This window comes from Molothrus ater, chromosome 6 (assembly GCF_012460135.2).
Source record: "Molothrus ater isolate BHLD 08-10-18 breed brown headed cowbird chromosome 6, BPBGC_Mater_1.1, whole genome shotgun sequence".
In the NCBI taxonomy this organism is placed as follows: Eukaryota; Metazoa; Chordata; class Aves; order Passeriformes; family Icteridae; genus Molothrus; species Molothrus ater.
This window is the reverse complement of record NC_050483.2, coordinates 15470440-15484689: the sequence shown is the minus strand read 5'-3', so window position 1 is coordinate 15484689 and position 14250 is coordinate 15470440. Positions and strand designations below refer to the sequence as shown.

Here is a 14250-nt window from a genome sequence, read left to right as displayed (position 1 = left end):
ACAGGATATACAAATACTAGGTTGGTAGTTTTGTTCTGGGATTTCCCATCTGTAATTGTTCTCATTTCTGTTTCCTATTGCACTTCAAAGAAAGGTACTTTTGGGAAGCTATTTTTCCTTGTCATTAGCATTCAAGCAAGGGCTTTTTAAATCTCCTTTAATTCTATTATCTTAATCAAACAAACTGTCATCAGTAAGTGCTACAGATCTTTGAAATGCATAGACATCGCTGATAATGTACTTACACTTTCAAAATGTGCTGATCTTCTAGAGCTTTTCTTTGCTGCTTAAAGTCAAAAGGGATTGTTTCTCTTTTTTTTTGGTTAAAAATAATACTAATAAGTCTTCTGTATAGGAGTGAAAGGACTAACACCTCCATTTCAATAATAAAATACATATAGGTATTTAGGAATATATTAAGAAATATTTTTAATAAACATCTGCAAGTGTGTGCTTATATAGTCTTCTCTTTTCAAACTATCGCTTGGCAAATCCACTGCAGGTCTGCTGGTGCTGAAATGCATATGTAGCCCTTTTTGAATACAACAGGTTTTGTTTTGTTGTGTTGTTTTGCTGCTATGATCTGCTGTAGAATTCTTTCTTCTTGCTGTCTGCCATGGTTAAATACAGGCTTTCTTAGGACCAGAAGACTTACTGTGTAGCACAAGAAAGTGGCTTTCTGTCAAGTAGCTTTTTTCAGTGCTTTCATGTCATTATGGCATTTTTATTTTCCACTACATTGGTCAGATGACTCAGTAATTAACAGTGGCAGATGTAGCTGCATTTAAAAACACATGCTGTCATTGGCGTTGCCATTAAAAACTGAATATGTGACAGACCAGATCGGCTTTCTGAAAATACAGTAAAACCTCCCATAGAAGCAACACGATCTGTCAGGAGATTGAAATATTCTCCTTTCAGGGAATTATTGTTCAGTTAATAGGTGTGCCAGTTATTTTGTCTCCCTAATTACAATAAACTTATTTAATCAATACATTTAATTATGATAATATTTTTTCTGTTATAGCTTCTATTGTGTTGCAGCATGCCACATGAAGTGTGAGACTGCATTCAATGAACATACAATGTAATTTCTTTAATATTAAGTACAATTAGATGTCCTTGTTCTGCTCTAACACACTTGCACTAACTGCTAAGAAGATTTAGCAGAACAAAACTGAGATGTATTCTGGTCCATCCATTTCTGATTTATTGATAGTGTAATATTCTTCATTCTTTCTGCTAGGGAAAAAACCCATAAAATTTAGGAAAATAGGAATATCCATTTTCAAGAGGAAAATAGGACAGAGAAGTTAGCCCACGGAAGCTGTGGATGTCCCATCCCTGGCAGTGTTCAAGGCCAGGCTGGATGGGGCTCTGAGCAACCTGGTCTAGTGGGAGGTGTCCCTGCCCATCTCAGGGGGTTGGAACTAGGTGGTCTTTAAGGTTTCTTCCAACCCAAACCGTTCTATGATTCTGCAAATAGCTGGGAAGTCACAAGGATTCTTCTAATAGAGGTCTCAAACTCATACAAAAACCTTCTCAAGTGTTAGACCTTGAAAGCTTTGAAAGCCAGAATTTTCCAAATTGCTCAAATACCACAAATTCTGGTCAATGAAAATCTGTTTCCAGCTAACCCTGCAGAAGAGGATGATTCACAGTTCCTGTCTCAGACACCATAATAATAAATAAGTGATCTCTCTTCTCTGAAAGTGCCCTTACCTGACATAGTAGAGAGTGCTTCAAGAAGTCCTAGACAGTGTTTTTACACCCCTTGTCTCACTGTCTAGCACTGTGCTTTTTTGTTATCTCAGTCTGTGTGTGCACTGCTAAGCAAGTTCTTTGGGCAGCAGTAACAGAATATGCAATATAGCTGAGGTAAACCATATAAAATGTCTGTGTTACCACAACTAAACTTAAGTGTGTTACCAACACTTTAAACTGCATCTGGAGTTGGGTACTTTTATATTGCTGTACTTTGCTGACTATAGGCACAACCCTAGGGTGCATAACTTGAAATTAAATGTTCTTCATTGTCATTGTTGTTATTTATAAATGTATATTGCTTTTCCATTTTCATATGTAAACTGGTCTTCTGGGCTTTATTTGAATTTCCTTGAGAACTCTGGACTGTAGCTATTTGCCATGTCAGTTATGGGCTTGAAGAAACCTAAGGCTACCTTATGGCATAAAGAGTTGTCTGTATTATTGCTGCTTTTGAATGCAGTGCAAGCTGTATAGACTTTGCCACTGGCAGGGTGTCTGTACATCCTTCAAAAACAGGTTTAGTGTTTGCAAGTAAAATGTAATGTGGTGCATCTTTCAGTTCTCCAGTGCCAATATTCAAAATTAGTTTGCATATATTGTCTGTCATGTCCAGACTGACGGTTTTAAAGACCTTATATAGATTCAAGACCAATAAAACCAGGAAAACATTAAAAATAAAATTTAAAAAACAGACACTTAAAAAATTGAGATAAATGTTCTCATTGAATCTGTCAGAGATGACCACCTTTAGAAAGCATTACCTGCTCACTATCTCTGGGGGTTTGTGGGTCTTAGTGTTTGCTTGTGGGTTTTTGTGTTGTTGATTTTTTTTTCTCCCCCTCCCTCTCTCCTTCAGCATTAATTTCATTTTCATCTCAGAGCAACAGACAGGAGCTCTGCTTTTGATATCCACTGAATAAACACACAATTTCCAACCTTCACTTTGGAACAAACATGCCTCAGAAAAACTGTGCTAACAGTCTCTTTGATCATGAACACTATTTCCAAAAGCAATTATTGAACATACTCATGCATGGATATTTCTCTGTGCCGTTTGCTTTGAATTGAAGCAAGCAGTTTTCTGCAAATAACAGCTTTACCTGAGGATTTCTTGTTCCTTTAATTATTACAGTTTAGAAGATAGACTTTTTCACTAAGGACCAAATTCAACAGAATATTTACCAGTTTATTTACTCCTAAGCATACACAAAAGAATGTCATGTTTAGCAAAGCCCATCAGTATGTGCTAAATGTAGGTTGAAAATCAAAGTTGGGGGAAAGCTTTGCTGAAAAGTTAAAGGAAATTCCACTCAAAACTGCACATGCATAAAACTTTTGCTAAATTAAAAGTAATTTGACTTAATTTATAAAATAGATGGACATAAATTTTAAAAAATAGCTTCATGAAAAGTGATCTCATGGATCTTGTATTATTCAGAAGCCCTTTCCCCCCTCTTCTCAGTTAAAAAGGCTGTAGAGAACTGTACACTGACTTCAATGTTTGACAGAAAGGAACATTTCATTTTTAGTTTCTATGTGGTTTACAAGTCAAGTGTACCAACTATACACCTGTGACATCCTTTTTTAAAAAAATTCTGATTTTGGGGATTATGGGTTTGGATTTGTTGTGGGTGAGTTGTTTAATTTAGGAATTGTTGAAGCAGGGGTTGAAAGATGAATATATTTTTAATTGCTTTTTTGCAAGGCATCCCTTCCTTTTGCAGCTGCCTTCTCATCTCTGAGCTTTAACTCCATGAGTGCTTCCAACTACATTTTGTTCTCGTGCAAGGAACTCCTATGGGGTAGATGTGAAGAAACCTTTTACAATTGTTACTTGCAAAGTACAGATGTAGATACTGTTACAAGTAGAGATTCTTGTATTTTGGAGCTGTTTAACTATCCAAATTTTCCCAGGTACACAGCAAGGATTTCATAGACAGAACATCCTTACTTAACTGATTCATTTCCTGTGCTCACTTTAGCCTGCTATAGCCTAAAATAAAATCCTTTCCCTATTCAGTGCTGATGAAAATTACTATTTCTTCTTTCTGGGTGGGCTTTTTGCTTCATATTCCCCATTCAGATTTTTGATTCATATGTAATAGGAACAACATTACTCTTAATGCCTAAATCTGTGGTGATGTTCATCAGATCAAAGTTCTAAAATAGTCAATGGATGAATATGATTTTGTTCCTAATTAAAGCAATTGTTTTACAGGCTTTTCAATGAAATTCAATGTGTGAGATCTTGTATCAATTTAATTTCATTATGCCAACATGTTTAATATGGTAGAGTAGAAGTTGAGTCAGTATTTCCATTATGATGTCCTCTTTTACAACTGTAAAATTAGTATTGTGCTCTTTAGGGAGTTTTAATCCAGCTGTAAAAAATGACTTAGGGCAGAAACTTGGCATGTAGGATTTCAACAGCATGTATTTTGAGGAAAAAAAAATGCAATTTCAGAATACAATGCATTTGTAGATGGTTTAGAGCTATGAGTGCAGAGGAAAAAGTTAACTTCAGACTTTGATTTGCAACGCAATTTCCAAAACTTTTTTTTTAAAAAAAGCCTCCTAGGCAACCATCACAGGAAATACTTTTTTTGTGTTACTGATGATTCATATAAACCAATTCAGAAGGAAGGGGCAGGGATGTGGTAGGAAAGGGGAGATAAATACTTAGATGTATATGAATTCTTCTTTGGTTATACTTTGGTCAGCTCAGAAGGGCCTATTTCTTTTCACATTTCTAGTTAATCTGTGTATTTCAGCATGATTTTAGTACTCTAACACAAAGTAGTTGATAACATTTTTCACTTACAAGGATTTATAATTTTTTTCAAAAACAGAAGCATAAACAGGTTTTCTCTCATAATCTTCTCTGTAAGAAGGCATTGGAGGCTCTAAATTTTCCCATAATTATGCTTACTTTTTTTATTCCATATTTTTGAAAGTGAAATTGTAATTAGACTTTAGGATTTTTTTTTTGAGCCACCCTCCTATGTAGGTAAGGAGATAACATCATACTTCCTCCCCTCATCAGATCCTGAATTAAGGTAGAATTTTAATAACAATTTCAGGAATACAGGCAAAGGTGCTAGGGTAGTTAATTAACCCTTACAATGCTTCTGTGGGGTATGAAACAGTTTTGGAATAAGGCCACGTTTTAAAAACTTGCATTAAAAATTAAAATCTAACACGTGAATGTTTGAGTATCAGCAGCTGGTGAGAAACTTGCAGTGACCATCCCCACCTCAAGCTGCCCCTTTTGTCCTGTGTTTGACTTGCACACAGTGACTTTGCTTAAGGGTGGGCAAGTTCAGGACAAGGTGGGGATGGCCTGTGTGTGTGACTGTGGGACCAACATCTGTGTCCCTGAGCCCACAGGGTCAGAAGAAAGTCTGACCAGCCAACAGCTGAGCTGTGCCTCAGCTGCTCGAGGGCTCCATGTGGTTTCCCATGCTCTGATTTGGTTAGCCTTCCTCGAAGTCACAGATAAAAATATCTCTAACTTACAAATTCGGAAATAGCTGGTGACATAGGTGAATTTAAATTGTTCTCAGGTGCCAAATGTATCCTCCTGCTTCAAACAAATACGTTCTTTCCTTGAGCTCATGCAAATAATGACTTATTAAGCCTTGTTATGCTACATCACTGTGGTGGTAATCTTTACTTCAGTGTTCTGAAAGGCAAACTCAACAGATGTTTCCTGCATGTGCGCTTTAAATCATCTGTTCCTGCTCTTAGTGTTTTATATGAATTGGTGATTCATTGGGCTGTTTTCAGGGTCTTTACTGCATGGAAAATGTTCAGCCTCTCTTGCTATTTGTGCAAATGTTATCTCTAGAGTGCTTCATGCCTGACCTCAGTCACAGTGCCTGGTTACAGTGTGTGTGTGCTCTTTCCATGCAGCATTCTCAGCAAAAAATTCTCCTGCCCATCAACCAAATCACAGCTCAGAACTGGTGGCAGCCTTTCCCTAAGGAAAGTGTGTGATGTAGGCAGGCAACCCCTATCTCAGTAACTTCATGTGCTGTACAGTTGCCTCAGCCATGAAGACTTTAATTGAATTGATGGTTTTACTTTGCAAGATTTTAAAGGTGTATTTTGTTGTGATTCAGTTTCCTGTATATGTTTTTCCATTCAGTATTAGGTGGGGAAGCAATCCTAGAAGGAAGAGTTAACCTTCATTAGTGTCACACAGGCTGACAGTGGGAGAGTTAGGAATGCAGCTAATGCTGCTTTGAAATGAATAAAAAAAGAAGAGAGCAACAAGCCCAAAATGCCTTGTTAATACTTGCTGTAATGCCCTCTTTATTTCTCTTTGCAGGTGACTGTTACAACTATTGGCTATGGAGATAAAGTGCCACAGACCTGGATAGGAAAGACAATTGCATCTTGTTTTTCAGTGTTTGCAATCTCATTTTTTGCACTGCCTGCGGTAGGTTCTCTTGTACTTTTGCAAAAATTTGATGTTGATCCATTAGTTATCCGAGGGAACTTCTGTTATTGATTCTTTAACCTTTCATTTGACCTGGTTTTGTGTAAGCTCTGTATTAAGCTTCTATATTGTAGCTGAAATTTATGTAGCTTGTAGAACAGAAGAGCTTCTAGAAGTAGCTAAATAAATATACAGTGGTTTTTGTATGCAACACTAGATTTGAGAAGGATTTGAGGAAGAGATGTTTAATTCCATGTAATTTTCCTAGCCTATCTCAGAAGTGTAAAGGAAATTATTTCTAATTACTTCTTTGTGATGACTTAATGATGTTTAGGTTTTTTTAAGGCATTCACTTGTAGTTTACTCAGCTGAGTAGGTCCAAGGTGAACTGGAGAATTCTCATGTACATCCTTCTTCTAGAAAAGCTTCCAAAAATGTACCACTGTCAGAAAGACAGCAATCAGCAGCCAGAGACACTGATGCAGTTCTTCACAAAATAATATCTGTCCATGGCAAAAGTCCTGTTTTCAAAAGTGACCTGGAACTGACCTTTTGAAGCTGTTCTGGCACTTTATTTGCACTGAAAACAGGTTCCTGAGTGCTTTCAAACAAGAGACAAGGCACTTGAGTTCCAAGGGTAAATTCAAATTCAGCAAATCTTGGACTGTGGTTTGAAAATCCGAGTATTCAGTGCCAGGTGTAGCTAAGGGTGTGTTTTCCACAAATTTAGCCAGACTCCTGAATTGTGCTGTTAAAATGCTTGTGCCACCTGAAGCATTCTGTCTACATGTTTATTTTTTCAGTTCAGGGACACAAGCAGTCGTGTTAGCAGTTGTTTGTGTAGTTCTAATGAAGAAGTGGTGGGGATGGTACCGAATAGATAAGAATACTTTTATGCCAGTGCCATCCCAAAAGTTCTTCACAGCATGAAATAGTAGATACTAAAACTCCAGTGACCTTTTAAAATTAGTTGCCTACTTTAAAAGTGCATAACCTTTTATAGAAGAGGATAATTAAGTTCTTTAAATTCTCCAGCATCAGTTTGCCTTTAAAGCATATGCTTCCCCCCCTCCTCATTCTGATATCTTCCACTTTTATTTTGGAAGAGAAATCAGATAAGTGAAATGATTGGTATGGAAAATGCCAAAACCTACTTTTTTTGACTGAAGAGTGTTTGTGGTGGCGTGTTTTGGTTGGTTGGTTTTTTAAAATCAGTCTAAAATGCCACAAAAATGTTTTATAAATGATTGTGTAGCAGCCGTGCCTTCACAGCCATGTTTAATGTTTACCTGTCAGATTTCCCTAATCTTTTTTGAAGTAGAACACCACCAATCACCCTTTTATTAGTGGGATTTTCCTTACTGAGTGAAGTTGTTCCTGTAGGTTGGCCCAAGGGGGAATTGAGGGTTTGAAGCTGTATTTCAGACTTTGTTGTTGGTGTTTTAGGTAGGAAGATCTGGCTGAGATCATAGTCAAAAGTGATTGTAGTGGCTAAATGCAACTGGTGTGGGTTCTGGATCTGGCAATGATCCCTCATGTCCCAAATATGTGGTATGCGAGCATCATCATCTCTTTGATCTTTACTAAATCAACATAATAGGAAGGGCATTTCATGTTCCTTTCAAAATATTTAATGATTAATAAGTTCTTAGAGGTTGAGCCAAGATCCCTCCATGCTCTGATGCCTTCTACTATGTGTAGAAAAAGAATTGTGCTTTCTTGAGTAGGTGTAATCATGTAAGATGATTTATAAAAGATTTCATTTTCACCTGTTACTAGAACTTCTGTTAAAATATGCCTGTACCTGTGCAAATGACCACATAAATGGCTTTGCTCTTTACTTAAATTTGGAACTTCATATCTGTATTACATTTGGAGTCCAGTTCAGGTTTCACACCATCCAGTGCCATTAGTCCATGTCCCTTGTCCTGAGAGTGAATTAATTGGCTTTGTGTTCAGTTCAGTTGACCACTTTGAAATATGACTTTTTCTTTTCTTCTTCCTCTTTCCTCATTCCCACCAGGGATTAATATATGGACATAGAAATTACCATACCATAGTTAAAAGATCTAGTGGCTTACATCATGCCCTGCTAAAGCTTTATTTCTTATGAAAATGTAGTTAAGCCAATCCGTTAGATTTTTTTTTCCCCCTATTCTGTCATTCCCCTACACAAGACTTTGTGAGACTTTTAGAGGGTATGAAATGTCATTTCTGTTTCCTTTTTTGGGTTTGAGTCCAGCAGGCTTTGCATCAGGGAATGATAGCATTCACAGTTGGCCTCAGCAAGTAATAACTGAGGCTAAAAATTTCACTGTATTAAGTCATTTCCTCAAAATAATTAGTTAAGTTTTATGATGCTGAATAAAAGTTTATTAACACAACATAATTTGGCAATTTTATGTAGGGCTCTTTCCCTCCACTCTTACAAAAAAATAAAAAAAGAAAAAGCAAAAAAGGGTTTTTTTTGCTTTCCACAGGGAATTCTTGGTTCAGGCTTTGCCCTAAAGGTGCAACAGAAACAAAGACAGAAGCATTTCAACCGTCAGATTCCAGCTGCTGCCTCACTCATACAGGTACTGAGTTCTTGCATATTGCATTCTGTCATTTCTTTCCATTTACAGTAGGTTTTTTGTTGTGGTTTCCCCCCCCCCCCCCCCCCCCCCCAAGCTGTTGGCAATTTTTCCCTCCCTGATTCCCATTAAAAACTGTACAGAAGTTACCAGATGCAAGTTTTGGAAATCCAGTCTTTAATGTAGACTAATGAGCAGAAAAGTGCATTCCCAAATTAGTGTAAACTGTTTAGTTCAGCTGGTTAAAATCAAAACTGAAAATTATCTTGTAGTTATTAAACAATTTACCTAGGGAAGGTGTTGTGAAATGTTATGCTTATAGTAGTGAAAAAACAAAGAGGAAGTTTCATGTAGAATTGTGCTTTTAAAAAATACATTGCTGCTTGTAAAGACAAATGTCAAATATGCTTCAGTTGGTACAGATAAATTCTTAAAATATTCAAATTTAGGAGAAATATGTCAGAATCTTAAATAGGAAAATGTTTTTTGGACTTTTCAGCTCTAGAATAGGTGGCTGGAAACCACTGGGATTCTTTAAAATCAGTCTTTTCATATAGAATAACTGACAGGCAGGAAAATATTGATCCCCCTGTTATAAATGCAATTGCAGTTCAGTATCAGCATGGTAGAAGTGATTTTATCCTTTACTTTGGAGCCAGCATTGCACCCTGGAGAAGTATTAACATGGTTTCATTCTAGGTTTTTCCAGCTTTTCTTCCCTCTACTCAGTACCTGCACATAGCTTTAGAAGCACAGAGATCAAATTTGAAAGGAAACTAGATATACACCATATCATTTTTTCATTCTCATATGACTTATTTCTCTAGCTTCATGAGTGAATGTGGGTTTCCAGGTCAGGATCTTTATGGAAACAGTAGCTAACTGTAATGTTTATGCTTTTTCAAACAGTCCCAGAGTTAATGTGAAAAAGGCCCTGGTTATAGCGAGAGATTAGCTAAAAATCTTGAGACTCGTATGGTATGGTTTTGTAAAGAATGGATTTTTTTAATGTTCCCACTGATTCTTTTGGGAAATGAACACCAAATTATTGGGAAACCTGAGACTGCATGTCCAGAATTGGCTCCATTAGAATGTTAAGGAGGAGTAAAGGATAGACAATGAGTTTCAGAGTATCTGTTCTTAGTAGTTCTAATTATGATTTACTAGTAGTCTCAGACTTCTGAATGCCCAATTCAGTAAGTGCTCTAGAAATGACTTACAAAAAGATGGTTCTTAAACCAAGATGTTTACAAAACAGGTACAAGACAAGAGAACAGCCCTGATTACTAATTTTCTTTCCTTGTATTCCTTCTTGGTTTCTTCTAGAGGTCATTTGTTTCTTCCACTCTTCTGTTAATCATGGAGGGATTTATATGGTGATATAAGTGCTTTACGTTCCAACTGCTGTTTCTTTAGCTCTCTCATTCTGCCTTGCTTTGTTTCTTTCATGTAGGGTTTTCTGGCCTTCCTTCCTTTAGATTGTTTGTGTATAAGTGTGTCCTTTCTTCATGTAGTAAGTGAGGATCTGCCTTTTTAGTTTGGAGACTCATTATTAATCAATTCTGGTATTTACACAGTTAAGAGAGAATGCAGTAGTGTTTTCTTGTTGGTCTTGTTTCCCAGCCCTGCTTTTTCTCCCTTTTGCCTTAGAACATGGGACTTTAATCATTGGTGGTTGGCAAGAGGGAGGTCTGGGTTTGGGTTTTGGCTCTTGGTTAACCACTGGTACTATTCTGTTGTGCCCACAGTTGCATTTCTTCATATGAATATAGCTCTACTGACCACATCACAATTCCTTTTTTTTTTTCTGGCCATGTCTTTGTGAGGCATGAAAGAACAATTTCTGTCTTTTTTCTGAGTAGGAGCCTGTAACATAGGATACAATAGGCAAAATGCCTAAAGTCAGGTAGGAAACTGGGGCAGAACATAAAATTTAGACCCTTTTTTGAGTCCGGTCTAGAGCTCTCTCTCTCATTATTTGTTTGTTGCTACTGAGAATAAAAGTTGCACTTGAAAGGACTCATCTCTCTGTGTGGTTTCCCAGTTCTAACTATGTGGTTTCTATTTACTAAATAAGAGTTCTAAACCATGCTGGGTTTGTTTCCAGAGGGCAAATTCAAGAATATCATTAAATAAAGAATGACTGACATGCTACTTGGAAGTTACTGTGTTGTACAGTGAGCCACTGATCTGATTGATTAATTATTCTGTTGCTTAAAACATTTGTTCCAGACTGCATGGAGATGCTATGCTGCAGAAAACCCAGACTCTTCTACATGGAAAATTTACATACGAAAACCTGCCAGGAATTATCATTTGCTCTCACCCAGTCCAAAACCAAAGAAATCGGTGATGGTATCAATAACTAATGTTTCACATTATAGTAATCAGAAGATTTTAAATCAGATTGAGTTTTTTTACTCTTTAGAGATTATTTGTTCTGCTTGTTTTACAGATTATTACTTGGTTTCAAATTTTGATTTACATTTCAGTTTTGACTGAGTATACAAACATTATAAATTAGAAGCTGATTTGCTGAATTTCCCTCAACTTGATTTTTTAATGGATTTGGAAAAGAGTAATAATGACTTAACTCAGGCATGTTAGCTAGTTACTACCACTGTTGTTTGAAAAACTATAAGGAAAGGTAAAAAATAAAAAGAAAATCACTTTCATCATATTTCCAAAATTGTAACTTTTAATTGATTCAAACAAACAAAGCCCAAAAAAGCTTCTGTTTCTCTCACCTATTGATTTTGTGATTTTCTAAGCTTTTATGGTAAAGACTTCTTGTACCTTCATAGAGTAATATTGTTATAACAACAAATTCCATAAGTTAAGAATTATTTTGTTTTAAATACAGCAACGAAACCCCTTTGTCAGACTCTTTAGATTATGTAGTACACCATCCTCTGCATTGTAAGAGTATTGCACAGCAGTCTCAAGCTAAGTGGAGAGGATGTTGTGCAAAAATTTTCTCTTGTATCTCCAAGGTTCATCTGAGTTCAGCAGCAATATATCCATTGGCTTTGTGCTGAAGGTGTGATTTATTGCATCCATAAAATGATAAAGATATTCTAGAATAGTTTGATTTATATAAGCAGCTGCATAACTAGCAGATTTTCTTTTTTAACTGCAGGCAAGGGATTTGGAAATAACAATGTGCAGAAATCTAGTGATTAGCCAGTTTTGGCGGGATGAGGGGGCAACGTAATGAGAAACACAGTGTAGGATCATGAAAATGTAATTCAGGCACTCTTTTAATTAGTTATAGCTCAATGGGGACTGTGTTATTATTGAAGGCGTCACTGAAGAGACAACTCTGTGTGACTTGGTTTGAGTAATTTAATTTATGTGGGTTTTTTTTAGGTTAAAAAGAAGAAATTTAAGTTAGACAAGGACAATGGACCTTCTTCTCCAGACAGGATGTTGGCTATACCACACATCACTTATGACCATGTGGCTGAGGACAGGAAAACTGATTTCAGTTTTGAACCATTTGAAAATTCTGGTAAGAAGCTCCATTATAAAATGCCAGTAACTGTGATGAGTTCCATGATTAGATTTGCATACAGGTCCTTTTTAGTATCTGTAGTAAAGAAGGAAAGAACAAGCTCTTGTCACTCTAAAGCAAGAATACTTTGCTTTTTTGCCTTTGGTTGCTGGCTTGTTTGGGTGAGATTTAACCGTTGCTTTAATGAACGCGCTCCGCTGCAGACAAACAAAATAATTTCTCATTTCTGCCTGCTGGAAGAGCTGCTTAGGCTCTTCTAGCGGGCAGACTCTTAGGCTGGTGCATACATTTCCCAATTCTGCAACTGATTGAAATTACAGGGATTAGCTGTCAGCTTTTCCATGTGAAGTTTACCCAGGATGTGTCACTATTGTGCTTGTACCTGAACCAAAAAGGATTGGTGTGCCTTGGCTGCACCAAACATAGTCTGCTACATGAAATCATCATGTGCTCATGCCATCTGCTCTGTGCAGTAGGCTGTGAATCAAGTTTTGAAAGCAGAAGTACTTAATATAAATGTGGATACATCTGTATTAAATGTCACTGTAAATGTATAAAATGGTATGCTACGAGGAAAAAGAAGACAGGACATTGCTAATCACCTTATGATTAATAGCTTGTTTATATTTGCTTTTGCTGTACTGAACTTCCAGAGTAACTCTGAATTTACAATGTGGCATTTTTACAAATGTACTTTTATTGGACGTTTTTAATGTATTGCTCAAATTTTGGCAACAACAGCATGGTTTAATTTTTAAGGTGTGTTTTATTGATTATAGATACTTTAAGTACCTATGTTTTTTCTCCTCAAAAATTTGGCTGACATGAATAAATGTAATGGCTTTAAAATAAGACAGTAGCGTGGGCTGGCACTGGGCATATTTTAGCTCAACCAGAAATCTTGCCTTCCTTGTGCTATTTTGGTGTGCTTGTGTTGTGTTGTTCTGCATCATCCATGCTTTTCCACTCTTTCTTGGCCTCTGCTAAGGAATGGTTGCAAGTTGCATCTGGTGGTAGAAATTACATAGCTGCTAAAAGGTGGACAAGTACTGTAAGTATTGTCTCAAAATTTGAGTACAGACACCTTTCTTCAAAACAATCAAATTACAGAACCTTGCTTAGAGTTGTAAAGTCCCACCTTTTACCACTAAATTTCTGAGCTGATTAAGGACAATGCAATTTGATGGCAGCCTACTATTGCTATTTCAAAAGTCAGCTCTATAGCTTTCAGTGATAGGATTTTCTCTTATTTCTTCTGACACTTATCTTTTTTCTTTTTTATCTGTGTTCTCCTCTATAAACTGTTACAAGTATACAGGACAAACAGGAATGTTAAAATTGCCTGGTAAGTTGAGGAAAATAATTCTGTTTATGGCATGACAGTGTAATGTTTGCAGTGCTTTTCATGTGTGTCTAGTGCCATATAATTTATAAGAAATCTTTTGCAGCCAAGGAGATCTAGACAGACAGAAAATGTGCATTCTCACACTTGCAATCACAACTGCACCCAGTCTCATTACAAAGAGAAAAGTGAGCACTCATTTGTATAAGTACAGGACCTCTAATGGTTTCTTATATTTGAGAAAAATTGCTCATGTATATATTGCCAATAGAAAAATATAGTTTTCTAGTAATAAGATATAATTCATCCAGTAGTTATCTAAGTGTATGATGCAAATTAATTTTTAAAAACTGAATTAGGATGGGAGAAAACTTTCAGATTTGACCCCCCAGTGTTGTGCATTCTGAAGTACACGCATCTGTTCCTGTAAAAATATGCTGTTGATATTTGTGAACAGATGGGGACCCATAAATTAAATAATTTATTTTACTGTTTGTCTGGATTCTGTGATCACTTAAGCAGCCATGTAGTCTTGTGATGTTTCTAATGTGCTTGCTTAGGCACTTCCTTAGCAATTGAGTGCTCCCCAAAGACAGCAGGATTAGGGCTAGGT

General features: G+C 36.6%; 1 protein-coding gene across 1 annotated transcript in view; it reads left to right on the top strand.

The window, feature by feature from the left end:
* The window catches only part of KCNQ1 (potassium voltage-gated channel subfamily Q member 1), a 328824-nt gene that overhangs the window by 83351 nt on the left and 231223 nt on the right, over window positions 1–14250 (top strand). The window contains exons 7-10 of the mRNA XM_036384322.1: window positions 6098–6208; window positions 8689–8784; window positions 11014–11136; window positions 12151–12292. Of these exons, the coding sequence (XP_036240215.1) occupies window positions 6098–6208; window positions 8689–8784; window positions 11014–11136; window positions 12151–12292 (472 nt within the window). The remainder of the gene's footprint in view (window positions 1–6097; window positions 6209–8688; window positions 8785–11013; window positions 11137–12150; window positions 12293–14250) is intronic.